General features: G+C 43.2%; 1 protein-coding gene across 1 annotated transcript in view; it reads right to left on the reverse strand.

Annotated features, from left to right (window-relative positions):
* Positions 1 to 18,052, reverse strand: part of robo3 (roundabout, axon guidance receptor, homolog 3 (Drosophila)) — a 159,926-nt gene that overhangs the window by 65,965 nt on the left and 75,909 nt on the right. The window contains 1 exon segment of the mRNA XM_020048525.3: positions 10,415 to 10,741. Coding sequence (XP_019904084.2) covers positions 10,415 to 10,741 — 327 coding nt within the window.

The raw sequence follows: 18,052 nt of genomic DNA on the forward strand, positions 1-18,052 counted from the left end.
AAATGTATATTATCTATTATTTCACCAGGTAAATACGACTAATAACATGTAATAATAATAATAATAATAATAAAAATGACTGGTGAACAGGGGTAACAGGTAAATATGACTAATAACACATAATATCATAATAATAATAATGACTGGGGAACATGGGGTACCAAGTAAATATGACTAATAACACATAATATAATAATAATAATAATAATAATAATGACTGGTGAACAGGGGTAACAGGTAAATATGACTAATAACACATAATATAATAATAATAATGACTGGGGAACATGGGGTACCAGGTAAATATGACTAATAACACATAATATAATAATAATAATAATGACTGGGGAACATGGGGTACCAGGTAAATATGACTAATAACACATAATATAATAATAATAATGACTGGAGAACATGGGGTAAACTGCCTTGCTCAGACTGCCGACAGTTTCTATGGGTCACTAATCTTTCTGGTCCCTAAAATAAAATACCTGTACATACACACCTCCTTGGAGTGTGATACCATCCAATCCAAGTGTCCTCTCAGTGCAATACTTTACTCCACATTGCAGGTCCAAGTCTGGCTCTGCTCATCATTCTGTGTGGGTGTTTTTAGGTTACACTCCCTACAGCCTGGCTCCTGGTTGCCAGGCTTAGCTGAGCACCACAGTTCAAAGGGAGAGTGATAGGGCAGCATGTCTCCAGCCAGGCAAGAAACCCTCTCCAACATATCTTCTGTCACACTTGGCTGTTCTGAAGTCAGCTTTGAAGCCATGTTCCAAACATGCACTGGTCAAAAGTAGTGCACTATAAAGAGAATAGGGTCCTAATCTGGATGTCTGCTGTCACTGTCTGAAAATGTAAAAACATCACCAAGTTATAGCACGTAACAACTAGGTCTAAGAAAAGAAACGATTTCTGTACTTAATAACAATAAGAGCACTCTGTTTTTTTTTATCTACAGCATTTCTCTTTGGTGACTATGTTAGATAATGCCAGTAATGAGAGGGAAATGAATTAAATCCTAACAATGGAAATGGAATTGTTCGTAAATGTCCAAATGTGTAAGACCATCTTAACTCGCCCTGGAAGGGCAACTCAAGAATTTAACTAAATCCCTAACAATGATTCATTATTTTTTCATTAAATTGTTTTAATGCAAATTAAGTACAGTCTGAAACAGTATGGTGGATATCTTTCTTATCAGCACATAATTAAATATTCAAACGGTCGCAGAGTACTTACTTACTTCTGCTTAATTTGAGAGATGCAGCCCAGCTTCCCACACAGTTGAATGAATTAGCAATGAAAAAGTCTCACGCTAAGTGGCTTTGGCAAGTCTAAGAATTTTTCGCAATAATTTAGTCATGATAGCTTTGTAGGACAACTCAGAATGAGAGACATAGTGCAAATATCTTGAATAAAAACCTTGGATGAAATGATTTATCAAAAACAAACTCTTAAGACTTGAAAAGCGTTGTGGAAGACAGGCCACAGTTAATTGCTAACGCTACGTTTGTTTGTGAGTCAGTGCGTACGTCATGTCTGAAGTGTGTGTGTGTGTATGAGAGTAGCCAGTGTCTGTATGTGTGTTGTAGTGTTTGAGTGTCTGCAGTACGCACGAGGAGCAGTATAAGCAGCGTACACCCAGTGGACAAAAGGTTAGACACAAAACAACTGAACAGCCAAAACAAAGAGAGGGGCGTGTTGAGAAGGAGGAGGGCGCTGGCGAATGAGGAAACTCGGCAGTGCTGATGGCAGGGTTATGACATGGGGGATCTTGCCCCATTTGGCCCCCAAGCTCTGTCCTTTTGTATGCAGATACCCTCAACAATAAGACCATTACTGAGGTGGTCTAATCTCATGCGTGTGGCCAGCTAATAGAGACATTGTCTGCCCGTGAAGAGGATTACTTTAATCTAGTAATGGTCTGCCTTTTCCTATGAGAGGGGGGTGTGGGGCCATGAGGAACCCCATTGTCCAAAAGGGGGCAGTTGTGCCCATTCTCCCAAACTCCCCCCACTGACCCTCTCTGCTCCATCTACTGTACTTCAGCCATCTGGAAAAACGTAAAGCTGCTTCACCGCCCCAGTACAATGACATGAGCACTGGTCATCCTGGTCCTATCCGCAACCCGCACACGTCAGACAACTGTGGTTAGTGGACATTATGAAGTTATCTTTTTCCTAATAAAAGTCTGATTAATCATTTAAAATTAGCTTTCAAAAGGTGCTCCGAGGAGGAAATATCCCAAGGGATATTTTAAGGGTGCTAAAAGGCCTTTCAAAATAAACAACCAATCATTGCAGCCAGGGGACATGTTATGAAAGCGGTGTAGCAGGAAAGGGCTTAGTTGGTGAGATATTTTGATTGATCATGCCCTGAGCATGTACTGCTATTCCACACAAACAGAGAGTTGATGACCAGCTATTCGCTAAAATCTGTACAACAATAACATTGCCATATAGGTCACATAAACAAAACATAAAATGCTGGAATACTTAATGATGAAACTGCCACAGCTGTGGGTTTTTACAACAACAAAAGGTTACAGACCGAACAGTTTCCTTTCCCTTGGACACTGATTCGTTTACAGCAGAATCGGTGCCGCTTATAATTGCACCTTACCTCCAATAACAATGATAGGTATTTTGATTGTACCACCTTTATGTAAACTCAATTCAAGTTTAGGCCAAGTTGTAAAGTGATCTAAAATACCATTGAGTCATGCAGTCACAGAATGTGTGTGGGCTGGGATGCTTTCTTGGTGCCCATCATGCAATGTGAGGCAACTTGCCAAATCCCATAAGTATCTATGCACGCCTTCCCAGGAGCCAACACTGGAGGAAAAAATATTCTGAACATAGTCAGTATGACTCATGGGTACACAAAAGCAGAGACAAATCTGAAGGGTAAAATCTGGACTGAGTCAGAGACTATGTCTGGGACTGGGGCTAGGTCTGGGACTAGGTCTGGGACAAGGTTTAGGTCTGGGACTAGTTAAGAGGCTCGGTCCAGAACATGGTCTAGGTCTGGGACTAGTTCAGGGGCTAGGTCTAGGACAATGTCTTGGTCTGGGACTAGGTCTGGGAGTGGGAGTAGGTCTAGTCTGGGATAAGGGCCGTGATAGACATACACTTATTACCATAACATAATCATTCTTTTTTTCTCAAGATAAAAACACACTTTGTCATCTTGAGACTGCTGCACCTCCACTGTAAACTTTGGGCACAGGTCTGTGATGATTATGTTTAGTACACAGAATCTTGCTGCTGAGGTCTAGCTCTATGCGTGAACTTGTCCACCACACTGGCTTACTGAAAAAGTAAACCACATTATAACAATCTAATGTTATTTATTTATTTAAAATATAAGAAAAATATAATTTGATAGAAAACAATTGATATTTCTAAGCTTATTTTCAAGTTTTCTTGATAACATTTATTTGACATAATAAAAGAAAAATGTTAACCAGTAGTTTAACTAGTCAACTCTATGAGCTCACATTACACCATGTCCATCCTGACAGGAGACTGCATAATCAAGGCAGTGGAACTCACATGGCATGAACGGAAACCTCACCTCGCCATGATGGCTAATCAGCTCTACTACCTAACGTTACATCACCATATGATTTTTGCTGGACTAGAGACAAAAGATTAAGTCTGGTACTGAACAAAACAGCGCATCAGAGAAAGAAAACATGAAGAAAAAACTGAAAAGGAACCAGGCAAGCCCGGTTCATCCGGCCCGCAAATAAAAGTGATAAAGGTTGTTGCCCTCACTGGATTCTAACCCAGGGTCTCCCACATCAGTGTCTGTGTCTTTAACCACTAAACCACAGTGTTACATGTATGTGTCGGCATAGCATCTCGACATTAGATCATTTTGTCACGCATTAATATCACGCCAAGTTTGAATAATTCGCTAGACACCATTAAGCATTCAGTTAAACTAACGTTTCTTATTAAGTTCACCTCCACCACAAAAAGCATGTATGGAACGAACTGTATGGCTTTTTCCACTGGCCGTTTTAACAGCTTACTAGCCAGTAATAGGTTTACTAGTATCCAACTCACTACTTGGAATAGTCATAAGAACTGGGCAATTTCTAGCGAGCCTGAATATGAACTTTACACTACCAAAGCTATTTCATTTCATGGCACAATTAATTTTTTATTTAATTCGTAAATGACATTGATACAATAACTATCAATATTGGTGACGATAACTGACTTTTTCGTCAAGTGAAAAGACAAAATAATCATGGAAACCCCTACTCTTTTACTGCCCAAGGGTTTTTGATCAAGCCTATATTATCACCAAAAAACATGCATGGTGCTTACTTCAAAAATCCACTAGAAATAGTCGCTATATAAACAGTTTTATTTAATGCTTGCTATAAAGTAGCTACTGAAGCTTGTAGCCAGCAAAGTTTTTGTCTATCCTGCACCAAAAAGCATTCACGGATGCATACTTTGAAAAACCACCAGAAATAGTTGCAATATAACTGTAAACAGTTTTATTTTAGGCTTACTGTATCATAGATACTGAAGGTGTCTATCCATGCATAATTTGCTGTGACTGTGATGAGATTCGCACACAGGACCTATTGGTTGGAGGTCCGCATCTCTAACCACACTATTTAACAAGGGGTAGTCAACTATCCCTCCTTGATCGCCTACTAATCCGATAGTTCCATCGTGCTCATCCGGATCGCCCCGCTCCTCGCCCGCGGGGTCGTCCTCCGGCCGTTTTCCTCAGGCCTCAGGTGCCGCCTGTGGAGGTGGAGGTTACTGTCACTCACACAGGCACCTGGCCACGCCCACTCTGGCAGATCTCATTCCCCTGAATACTAATTGTGATCACCTGGTGCTTGTTCTCTCCTTCCAGCCACAGTACTTAAGCCAGCAGTCTCCACCAGACTTTCGTGAGAGATTGTTTGCTGGTCTGTGCCGGCCCTATCGTTACAGAGACCTTTGGAGATTGGACTACGACCCTTGATTTTCTCACCGACTACGTCTTTAGCCTTCGCCACTCCTGTACCTTTGCCTGGTTCCACCATCCTCGCCCGTGTCTGATGCCTGCCTGTCCTCCACCTAGTTACTGCCTCGCCCCTACCTGTACCTTTGCCTGCTGGGTATGAACCTGCTATTTATTTCTGCATGGCCCCTAGTTCACAGTAACATAGTGCGTTCCCACACTTGAATCCTCTTCCGTCCCATTGATTCCTTACAGCTGGCTCATTCTAGCCTTTCTGCCTTAACTGAAGTACATGTTATCACACTTGTCTATTGGAGATACTGTAGGACTAGAGGCTGTGTGTTGCTATGTTCGTTGTCAGCAGTTTCCACAGAGAACAGACACATGGACATCTCCATCATCTCTGTATCATTCTGGCTGCGTCCGGTCAGTTCGACCGGATACAAACATGGGTCCTCACTGCAGGCACTGCCCACACCATGTCGGCTGTCCTCAATATCCTGACAGTGTGATTGATTTCGGTTGTTGTTGAGTGACACTAAGGGCAGTAATCTCTGACACTTTTGTCTCATCCCAGAGACAGTTAGGACTGGATGTGTCAGCTGTCTCTGACCATTCAGGACATTTGGAAAGCGTGACGGCTACTGACAAACCTTTGGTTCCAAGAACAGATGGTAAAAGGTGCACACTCTACTCACTCTTTGCCCACCCAAGTGTGGGTCATATTTTCCAAGTACCCATTCATGTGCCATGGTCATAAACTCTCCCCTACAACTCCTCTCTAGCGTGTGTGTGTGTGTGTGTGTGTGGGGGGGGGGGGGGGTCAGCAAAACCAGCTTGTCAACAGGTCCTGTGCAGATGGATTTGACTAAGGTCATCTCAAGGTGAATTTCAGGCAAGACAAAAACAACTTGTAAAAATCAATGGTGAGTTTAAAAGTCTGTTTGCTTGGTTATTTAGCATTTGCACAGGGTCACTCAAATCCCTTCAAATGCTTTTATAATAAAACCACACACCATATTGTCCTCTCGTACGGCAGAGTTCAATGGGTCCATCAGTAAAACGTTCAAAGTCTGGCAAGCAAACATTTGACTTTGAAATGAAATGCTGGGGAAAAGGAAGACTCCACAACATGTCAAAGCTGTCGGTTGGACCTGAAAACAGCAACATATCCACTGAGCCAGACCCCATTGGTTTCAGGGGAAATTAATGGGAGTTGATCTGTTTTCAAACAGCGTGCTTTTCAGATGTAACAAATCTGAAAAATACTGTCACCACAGTTTAACAGGGTTACGGGACTACAATTTATTAGAGAGAAATCGACTGAGAGCTCGTATGATAAATACCTGGCCCAGCACTTCGAGCCTTGCATAACAGTTTGGGAACAAACAAACAGATAGACAGACGGCTGAGGTCAGTGGGAGGGTCTGGTGACACAGTGTGGCGTATAGCCGCCCGACCTGCTGATCTGTAGCAATGACAGATAATGGAGCTTGATTAGTCACAACGGTCGGATCAGGCTTTTATTGTTCTCCGGGGTTAGTCAGCATGCTCCCGCCGTAACCCAGGGCACACAATGGCCCTGCAGATGCCCCACTGCTCATTAGCATAAGGGCAAGAGTGAATGGTGTGTGTGTGTGTGTGCGCGCGTCTGTGCCCACATTTATGTGTGACAGGGGTTTGGGGGTCATTTTCTTAAGGTCAACTGAACTCAAGAACCAACTTCTCGTAGAAATAACGGCATATGTGATGTTGATATTAGCCAGAAACATTTATTCCAGTATGAGTAGGATAATGGTGGTCGAAGAAATCAGTGTTCTAAAGCAGCTTGGGGAGATTTGCGTACTTGAGTTCGTCACAACGTACATGAAGGTCAGCTTTTGGGATTATAAAGCCAGTGGAGAGAGACAGAACAAAGACAGTCAAAGGACAGAACAAAGACAGTGAGACAGCACATCAGATTTGTTCAGATAAATACTTGACAAATACTACACAAAACAACTTTTTCAAATATCAAATGTGAAAATGAATGGCAGATTTATTGGGACTATTCTGAGATTGTCAAACTGGCTTTGTAGCTCCAAGAGACATCAGTAATTGTCACATCGAACCATAAACCCAAGAACGAAACGTGTTTTTTTCTAATTGGCAAATCAATGATTTCAGTCAGCATTTAAAAACCACATCACTTGTTGAGCACACCATCTCCTCTATCCTCCCTCTCTATAGAGACACCCACACACACACACACACGCAAAAACACAGAGACACACCCACACACAAGCCCCAAGCCACCAGCACTACCTCGGTCTCATTAGCCCCAGTCTGGTCTAATTAATTCATGATCCTCTGAGTAGAACAGGTTTGGCCAGTGGGCCCAGATCGATGACTACCAGACAGATAGGGGAGCAGAGGGGCCAGCCAGAGGGGCCCGGCCTCACCTCCTTTTGTGTTTAGCCCCCCTGGTCCTGTCCTCTGGCCTGTCCTTAGCCTCCACGAGCCTGAAGGCAAGCCTACTGATCCCATTAGTGAAGCCTGGACACACAGGACAGCTCAGAGACAGCTCAGCTCAGATACAGTCCAACTCGGAGAGGTCAACTACTGAAGGGAGACTACATCATCCAGCAAAGTCCCAGAGGGCACTTTCAGCGGAAATTCATCTCAAATCAAATAATGTTACTTGTCACAACTTACTGTAGACTAACCATAAAAAACGTATGGCGCCAATGCACACAAAGACGTGACCGGCAAGATCATTGAAAATCTGAAGCTTTCACAATAAAAGCACGAACCAATTGAATGAAAATATCACCGCTCGTGTGAGTTCAATTTTATTTTTAATGATCTCTTAAAGAGAGGTTAGAAATAGGTGAAAACAATGAAGCAAGTATATCAAAGGTGACAAATTGCTTCAGAACCACTGATGGCACTGCTGCGAGAAAACATCCTTTATCTGTTTGCGACTGTAGGCTAAGGTCTGTATTTCCACTCCCAGCTGGACGTGAGGATGGAAAGTGCTTAGTCAGGAGCGTGAAGCAGCTCTGGAGCAACGTGGCCCCATTGACCCTGACACCCAGGGTTAATAACAGAGAGGGCAACCAGCCTGGAGCCGCCTGAGGACAGACTGACCTGCAGCAGCTTGGCCATTTCAAAAAGGGAGGGGTGCAACTCAGACACTCTTATCTGCCAAGTTCCCCCTTCCTGCCATTCCTAATTCCCCAAAACCTCCAAATCCAGGGGAGGGGTGGTGGGGGGGGGGGTGCATTTGAGGACGGGCAGGTCTGATTAATAGGCTACATGAGACGTTCTGTCAGGGTGACCCCAACGTGATCTGTTCTTGACACGTGTAGCCTATGCGCTTACATACATTTTCACGAAGTCGCCGAGGACATCTGTACATGCGCAGGGTATGCATGTGTGTGCGCGGTGGTGTGGGGACGACACCAGACAATGTCGACACATCCTCCCTTCACCTGTTTATTACCAGAATGCCAGGGGGCAGCTGCCATCCTGCCCTCACCTGTTTCTCTGGAAACCACCGCTGACCTCCAGTTGACCGTAATGGCTCTTTTTGGGAACACCCATCCCCACAACCCCCCCCCCCTTCCCCCCGCCAAGGCAGCCTTATTTTAAATGTGTCTCAGGGCAGTCTGTCCCCTGGTCTCCCTGGAACACCTCCTCCCCTCTCCTCCTTTTACATGAACCATAAAAGCGGTGGTGGAGACGGAGGGCGCGATAAAACCGTCAGAGCAAAACTATAAAACACCAAACAATGGACTGACCGTCAAAGACCTGGGGCCAGGCCGTCTGAATCTCAAACACTGGATCCACTGTGCTCCTATGACACGTTACATGCTGTTAAACATGGCTCTGGAGTCCATGAAATGGGATAGGACCTGTGACGTGGACACTGTGCACAACACAAAAGCACTCGCACAAACACGCACACACATGCACACTAGAACACTAACACACACATGCGTAGATAGAATGAAACATTAGCACGCACACACACACACGCACCCTTGAGACAGTACCTGTCTAATCTCTAGACCACCAATCAACTGTGCTGCTCAGTGCCTTTCCATGCATACTTCCCGCTGGCAGCAGATGGGACATTTAGAGGTTAAACCCCCTGAACCTGTGAGTGACCCCCCCCCCCCCCCCCCCCCCCCACTTGCCAGCTGGCTCCTACTCTCTGCTCACTAACTGGGGCACACCACCACTGACAGGCCGCCACCATGCCACATCGATGCCACGCTCTTTCTCCTGGCACCGAGGGTCCTGGCACCAATTGTCCAGAATCTTATATCGGGCACCCACACATTGGCAAGTTTGGCATGCGCCCACAGCTGGCGAGGAGAGCAGTTTCTCTCAAGGCCACCTCAGCTGTAAACCGACACTGGGCCAGGGCACAGAAAATCTCCTGTTGGGTGTACACACACACACACACACACACACACTTGCAAAAACACAGCAAAGTGCCCTGTTCCGCAGCTCTCTAGGTCTTGTGTTCTCTGCAGCATGCTCCCCTAGAACAGACCATTACCTCTTTAGGCTTTACTGGCCAAAGTACACCTCGCTAAAGAGACAAATATGCCACTCAGGACCACAACACCAATGTTCCTGCTGGAAGCCAAAGCCATAAAAACAAATTGTGGCATTAGGACATAAAGCGAGACAAGGTAAGAAGGTCACCCTTTGAGTTACGCTCCCCGTTCAGGTGACACAAGCAGGCCTAACAAGCCTGCCACAGAACATGCAATGGACTCATTCTGGAAGAATTGGAAGCAGGGAAATTAGGCTTGAAAACGTGTTTATAGTGTAGTAGCCTTCCAAGATAATATTGCTCACTTACTCTTCAGCAGTTATACCGAATATATGGTGAACAAAAATGCATGGATGAAAGCGCTGAATTGTACAACACTGTCAGTAAAACCACCGTTTCTGGGCTTCAGGGCTTATTTGAAGGATTGTGAGGATAGGCAGTTATGGGGAAAAGCCAGCCTTTACAATAAAAATAAAATGCAATTCTAATGCAAGAGCACATCAGCTTATCTCACAGTGAAATCATATTGGCCCAAACACATTTCATTAGACCAGAGCAGATAGCAGCAGCGTCTTGTTGTGAAAAGCTGATAGGAACCAATTTCCAATGCTTTCCATTCGAACAGGGTTTTCAATATTGTGTGTGCAAAATATATCGGGGCGCTAACAAGTGGAAACAACCACCATCGACTGACCTAGCAACAGGATTCCTTCCCAGTATTTTGCTTGAGCCATCTCTGATTTGCATTAATAAACCAATCGGCGGAGGACGGCCTCGCTTCTCTGTCAGTGCTATACTCCAGCCAAATCTGCCACACCGGCTCAAACACACCACCCTCTGACCCCGAGAGCCAAAACAGCAGACAGCAGCCAAGGCACTTACTTGCCACCTCCAGTGACGCGTTGCGACTCACTGCCTCGCCTAGGTAGTTGCGCGCCACGCACACGTAGACCCCCTCATCCGGTTTGCTCCGTCGACCGTGGACGATGCGCAGGAAGAAGAGGGAGCCGCTGGGAAGCAGCATGCGGTGAGAGCGCGGGTCTTCCCTGTCCGTCTCCACCCGTTCACCGTCTTTGTACCACTCCACCATGGGGCTGGGACGCCCCTCCGCCTTGCAGTTGAGGGTGGCCGGCTCTCCCTTGGACACAATCAGGTCGGAGGGGTGCTCCACGATCCGCGGGGGGGCATCCTCCAGCCTGGGCCGGGATCCTGGAATAGACGTGCGGGGGTCAAGGGATTGAAAGGAATTGGGTGAGTGACTTGACTTCATTTCTTATATTTATTTCCCTGTTTGTTTTTATTTAACCAAGTAGGTCGACTGTGTACCCCATTCATCACTGTCATGTACAACCGAAAGACTGAGAAAGAGTTAATGGCGTGTTCTGCCTTGTGATTTTTTGGATATTGTTATATAATGTTCGCCCATCTCTGAGTTCAGAAGGGGTTAATACAATACACTATACCAGATAGGGTGTTAACTAATAGCGCAAGAGAGAGAGAGCATATTTTCAGAACAGAATCATTTGAAGTAAGGAAACATGCACACACATATACACTATTTTATTCTGAATGCTCCAGTGTGTACGCTGTTGGACAGGGTTCTACAGGGGGCGGTTGGTACTAATCATTATGTGGAAGCCAGGAATAACCTGGACCGATGCCAATGGATGGGAATGCTCCTCCAATGACAACCCACTAGGGCACGATGAGATTAGACCATCCCCATCCAAACCCCGAACGGTGATGTGCCAATATACAACACCTTTCCGGAACTTTCCAGCAGTACTGTCAGGCGTATCCAGTACTCGGTCCCATGCCGCAGTGACAGAACTGCACCGTTTATGGTGCTTCAGATTGCTACTCCACCCCAAACACGGCCTCTATTTACAGGAGAGACACTCCAAAAAAGAGCTCAGTGGGTGGCACCACAGAACAAACTAGTCAACAGCTCTTCAACTGTACCTCTGGACACTCAAACATAGGCGAAGAACACACCTTTACCATTCAACTTCTAGATTCTGAAAACACGAGGACAGGTTATATTTCAGCAGGTTTTGTTGCTGGAGTGTGTGCACTGTATAGAATACAACTTCTAACGGACTAGTTTTCGCCTCCCTTTGCCTTAGGAGACCAGAAAAGTCAATGCAAACTGATAGACAGACCGCCAAGAGAGTTTAAATGGGAAATATCTCAGGGATTCTGAACAACTTTGTAAAAAATATTTGAAGCATCAACTTTAAAAAAAATAACTGCAAATGTCCTCTGGTCATTTGTTCTATTATTTATGTTAGTAGTACAGTAAAACCTTACACAAAGCCCCTATAAGGGAGATCATTAGGTCTACATGATGGCATAAGCACCAGGTTGGGAATGTAGCAAGCTGCTACCCATTTAATGTCCCATCTGATCACCCATTTAATGTCGCATCTGAACGACGCCAGCCCATGCAAGGCAATCTTCCATTGTTGCCCTGGGCTACTGATCCTTAGACCAGAGGGAAAAGCGGCCTCTTTGGGCCCTTCAACATCCCTTCCAGAAGCATCTGGTCTCTAACCCAGGGACCCGCCAGGACCAATCCAGCTCAGCTCAGAGGGCCCGCCGGCAGCGGAGTGTGGAGCTGCTGAGGCTCTGAAGTGCTCTCTACAGGGCCAGGTGTCACAACGTAGGTTCAAACGTGTCTGATAACCACAGATAAGAGGGCGGATTTGTATCCACGGGGCGAATGCCTTTACTCAGACGTGTCCTCCAGGGTCACAGGATTACCAAGTCAAAGGAAGGATGCTTTTAGTGGACGGAGGAGATACAAGATGACGGCATTCACTAATGAACCATCACTTAAACCGATTACCTTCTTCCAGAAGAAACGTGTTGATTCCAAGAGTTGAATACCCATGCCTTATCATAGGTCTTATCACAGAGAATGATAGGCCTTTCCCAGATGACCTCCATTCCAGCAGTTTGTTATAGCCTACGTGGGCCTACAGATGACCAGGTAACAATCTGACACTCCAGATAACTGGGATAGAAATGTAGTTGAAAATAAAAACAGATGTTTCTTTTAGTGTGTTGTCTTTTTAAAGTCAAAGGATTGAACAGATCTACATTAGTTAGGGGGTTGAAACCCAGAAGGACAGGTTTTCGAGCTACTCCATGAATATTGTAGACATGGCTGATCGGAACAGTTGGGTAGATACTTTACCAAATGTTTTGAAAAGGTGAAGGGAACTAATGTACTGTATTATAGCAACCAAGGACTTAAAGAGAAATGGAGCTAAGTGTTATGTTACATTTTTTAAAGGAGAATGAAGTGCCATGCTAAATATCTGGCAAATGTTTAGAAATGCCAACTGCTGACCAAGAGATGGAGTTCAGTGCCCCAGGAAAGTGGAGGAGTTGACAAACTATAGGAGAGTTGATTAGAAACTGTAGAAAGTTGGTCTGTTGTACGAGTGCTGGAGGTGCTGTAGCACCATTAACTTTGGTTTAAAAAAATTAATAACTGATTATATTTGAAACGTATTTCAAATCAACTTATTCCATTTCTTCTGTCTGAACAGACACAAAATAATTCTAAAATTAAATATCAGAGGAATTTAACCCCATAACACAGTCAGATCTGATGACAAGCACATAGTCGGGATTGCTTCAATTTACGCAGCATATGCCAATGATAGAACTTGTTATTATTGTACTACGGCTACAAACAAAATCAATACAAAGATTTTGGCACCTCTAACCATATCATTTAGCAATGGCTGCCAGTCATGACTGGAAACTGCAATCTATGGATTGCAGTTTAATCTGTTGGTGCTTGCCTTTTGCTCATTTTGCTAACTAGCTCAGTTTAAGATACAAAATCTGTTGGCTTTATCATCATCTTCATCATTGGGAGAACCAGTGCCGCTGGGATGTTTATTTAGTAGCCCTCTACAATCTGTGTGACTCTTAATTGGTCTGAGCTGTAGTCTGCATTCAGCGACTCAATTTGGGTGGTACTGAAAAAAAGAGTGCTTATATTTTCTGTAATGTACATTCTTTTCGGGACTCTAATACAATGATTTGCCATGTGTAGACAACTGCTCAACTATACCCCACCACACTAATGTGATTATAAAAGCATGGAATGCTTTATTATAAAGTGGTTGTATTTACCAGTCATCAATGTACGCATGGACAATGTGTTGATTACATAACTCCTAAGTTTGGCCTGAAATTACATTATGGTCGCTATGCTAATCTTGCAAAAATCATACTAAGAGTTTTCTGAGAATATTACATACAATATTGTGATGCCCACTAAGTCTCCACAGCAACCTATCGTGACTGATTAGCTGCAAGGATGAGAGTGTTTTGAGTATTTCATGCTCGTTGGGTAAGCCCTGAAATGACAGGAACAAATTCCAGACTAAGCATGATCAGGATTATCACCAAACATCAGTACAGTTGAGCAGCGCAGAATGGCAAAGAGTGAAACGGAAACAGAGAGTAGGAAAGGGAAAGAGGGAGAAAGCCAGTGACAGGTAGAGTGGAATGAGAGGGATTTATAGACGGGAAAGTGAAAGGAAAGAGTGAGAAAGAGAGAGCGAAGGGAAGGATACAGGAAGGAATGATAAAAGATAAAAGAGTGGAATAGAATTAGAGGGAAAGAGAAAGACAGGGAGAAAGAGTGAAGAGAAAGGAACCTGGTAAGTGAACAGTCTGATTTCAATGTCTTTCTATAATGGAGAATGAGAAAATGCTGACCCTGTGCCTTTTCACCTCTTCAAGTTAGCGAGTGGGATAGTCTGACCTTGTCGTCTGAAACAAGAGGGCATGCCACTATTTCATCTCCCTGCCAACTCCCTCCACTATTTATTTCACCATGCCCATCAGAAAGGGCTTTTAACCACTAAGCAGATTGATCTAGTTCTATGGGAAAGAAAACCCAATCTGCACATCACCCAACTCTCACAAATCACTTAAGTACTCATTTGACCGACATTCTGGTGAGACGGGCCAGGAAAGTAATTTGCATGTAAGGTCATTTACATCTTAAACATTTTGTTTGAGAAATGAAAAAGACAAGCAATTTAGAGCATCATCCCACAAACTGCACAAATATCATAACATTTAAATAATAAATGTTACTCTCTACATTAAGTTCCTGTGGATAGGAACAAGTTAAATTTTAAATCTCCATCATCAATCTCTGCCTAGCCAAGTGGGGGAAAGTATCTTCCAAGTAAACTAAATTCTGTTGCATATTATATTATTACATTACATGTTATATTACAAATAATACATTTCTGAGGGTATGCACTTTTCTAGAAATACAAAACATAACATAAACAGTATTTTAAAAAAATATCCAGCCTTTGAGTATACTAAAAAAGAAAGCAGAAAGGTAGATACTTAAGCATTCTATCAAGAAAGTATGCTCAAACGTCAAATTGGGGTGAAAAATAAAACAATACTCGTGTACAGTTGGCAAATTTAAATGGAAATTTACTGCACTAATGACAACTAGTAAAGTGTGTTGTAATATTGGCTGAAGAGACGCCTTGATCAACAGTGGTCATTCTTACAACGCTTATTACAATACTAAGTGTGGTTAGTAAATAGATATTTTGTCAGACTAATCATGTATGTAATACGTGAGCAATTCTAGTCATGTGTAAAGATTCTGGTCATGTCATGTTGGTAAGAACAGGTTTGTCGTGAGGATAACTGGTGGGTTAATTCATATTAAATTATATTGGGACTGACTGTGTGTTTTGCCAACCAAAGGAACATGCCTTACAAGCAATAGAATGAAATGAAATAACAAACCTTGTTTTGAAACGGGAACACTATTCTATTAATTCTATATCTTTGCATTGAATTCGATTTGATAGTCAAAATCCATAAATATAACTTTTGTCAAATATATATCTGGACCCTGATGACATCTTAGTTCAGTTGGAGCTAGGATTTTCTTTTAGAATATATCTGTCCTGGGTTGCATTTCAGAACACAGTACCTAAAATCCTTGTCACCCACTGAGGCTAAAAAGAGAAGATTAATCCATGCACTGGCTTTTGAAATCACAGCTAAGCTAACCCCTTCTTCAAACCAATTCCTGTATTTCTCTAAATAATACTGTAGTCTCCACAGGATAGATCCTTTTACATTGTAATTTCAGAGCAGTGGCTACTATAAAGAAGTTGTGTCATAATTTCTTGTGGCAGGAATTGTCCTACTCAGCAGGGAATGCAGACTTGTATTGTATTCAAAATGTAAAAAGGCTTCTAAAGTTTGTCATTTTCACTTCAAAATGTCAGATCTGATTTGCCCCCAAAAATGTATCAACCCCTACTATTTTCCACTTATTATATTCAGAATAAAAAATATATCTCTGGTTGCTGCAGGATTCATTTCATGCTGTAGCGAACTGATCACATTAAGACATTTGTAGCTGAATATCATAGGCACATTTAAATAGGGTTATAAACTGGAGAGAGTGGGGGAAAAAAGCTTTAGGGGAAAGAGAAAACCAACCACTTCCTCATTCTTCCCTTCATCTTCAATTCTTTTAACCAGACAGCCCTGCCATCTCTCCAAACTGAAGTTTGTTGTTTTACAGCAGCCCTCTTCCAACTCCTCTTCTCTTTCACCAAAGCCTGGCAATTGATTTGCAAATGGGCATACATTTCCCTAAGTTAAACTGGAAGGAGAGGGGCAGGAGTGAGTCTTTTCTCTCACATGCCTACTCCAGGGGACAGCAAAATGAGGCACTTGCATGAGAATACAAACTGTGTGTTGTAAAGCTAGCCCTCCATAAATGAGCTACTGTTGGTTGCAAGGGAGTAAAAGGGTGTGGAGTCAGTTCGGCGTTATCTTGTCCCTTCTCCCTCTTGGGGCTTATCAGTTTCCAGACAAGGGACCCATTCTGTCTTTAAGAGGGAAATAAGAATGGCTAAGGAAGACAGACATAGTTTCAACAAAATGTCAAATCTGAATGAAAAGCAGTCTAAGCCATTGCCTCTGGTGCACATATACAGTTGTAGAATGGGTTCAAAGCCAGCCCACTGCTATTTCAGAAAATACTCTCTCCTCAATCTCTTTCCACGTTTGTGTCCAATAATGCTTGATAAAAATAAATGTAATAACAATCATGTATTTCAAATGTGTAAAATGATGATAAAGTCTACAAATGTTGACTAATGTTGGACCACATGGCAAGTTGCAGGGAAACCTTAAATTAAAAAGTGTTACTGCTTGATATACATGGTCTCTTTGCAATCATTACTGCATTTTGGTTTAGAAGTAGTTCAGAAAATACACTCTCAGGGCAATCATAAATCCACTAACTGCTGTCTTGCTTGGTTTTGGTAGCTCCCAGCAATTACTATTGATTTTCTGTGCAAGTTCCAAAAAATACTTTGGGGAGAGAGGCTTGAGAGAACAGGAGCAACTCAGCAATTTGACCTACCATCCAGACACCTGCTACACTCCTTCTGCTACTGTCAGAGTTTAACCTTTTAACTCTTTCAAGTCCATGTGAGAGAGGGAATGTGAGAAGAGAACGAGAGTGGAATCAGTGAAATATTGACGCTGCTTTGCCAGATGATCACATTAATGCACAAGCACACACGAAACCACCCCCCTTTGCTTAACCATTTCTTCAGGGGAGTAGAAGGCATATTGCTAATAAATGGACTGTGTGTGTGCAACATCAGATCCCCTGCTTGACCGTACGGTAACATCAGGGGTGGGGGTCTGCTCCTGGTTTGGGGATTCCACTGAGGCCAGCCCTTCACCCCCACCACTATTATGACCTGACTGTATGGCAACAACAGGGGTGGGGGTCTGCTCCTGGTTTGGGGATTCCACTGAGGCCAGCCCTTCACTCCCACCACTAGTACGGCTGGGGGAGATACTATCAGCTTCCTGTCCTATGCAGTGCCAACCCCCAGTCTAACATTCCTCTGGATTAAAGACCATACTTGTACTGTAGACACACACATACACACACACATACACACACACACACACACACGTGTGCACCAACTGGCTCTAACTCATATGCCATTCATTTACAGCCTGAATGCAGGCAATTTGACAATGCAGTGAATTAATTATATGCAGGCTTTTGATAGGAAAGGTACCCAAACCCAACATGGTTATCCAACAGTAGTATATTTCATTCATGAAATACTACATACTTATGAAGCACACCAAACTGTGAAATAAAACAAGTGTTTATTTCAAGCCCAGATGTACTAGATACTGTTGCTATTAGCAAACCAAATAATGCAAGCCAGGGGCTCCAAACCCTGGGCTATGTTGCTGCAAAGACTGTGATAAATGTACATGTCAGATTTCCCATTTACTGAAATGTCTATGTAAAACCTAAAATGTGCTTATATTTGGAGTAAACATTTATATATGTATAAACCCCAACCAAATAATAATTACTGACCTCTTTTCTAAAGAAAACACTGCGCCAATTCCACAGATCCTATCTAAAAGGGATATCATATCCTGTCGGACCTACAGACC

This window comes from Esox lucius, chromosome 7 (genome assembly GCF_011004845.1).
Source record: "Esox lucius isolate fEsoLuc1 chromosome 7, fEsoLuc1.pri, whole genome shotgun sequence".
In the NCBI taxonomy this organism is placed as follows: domain Eukaryota; kingdom Metazoa; phylum Chordata; class Actinopteri; order Esociformes; family Esocidae; genus Esox; species Esox lucius.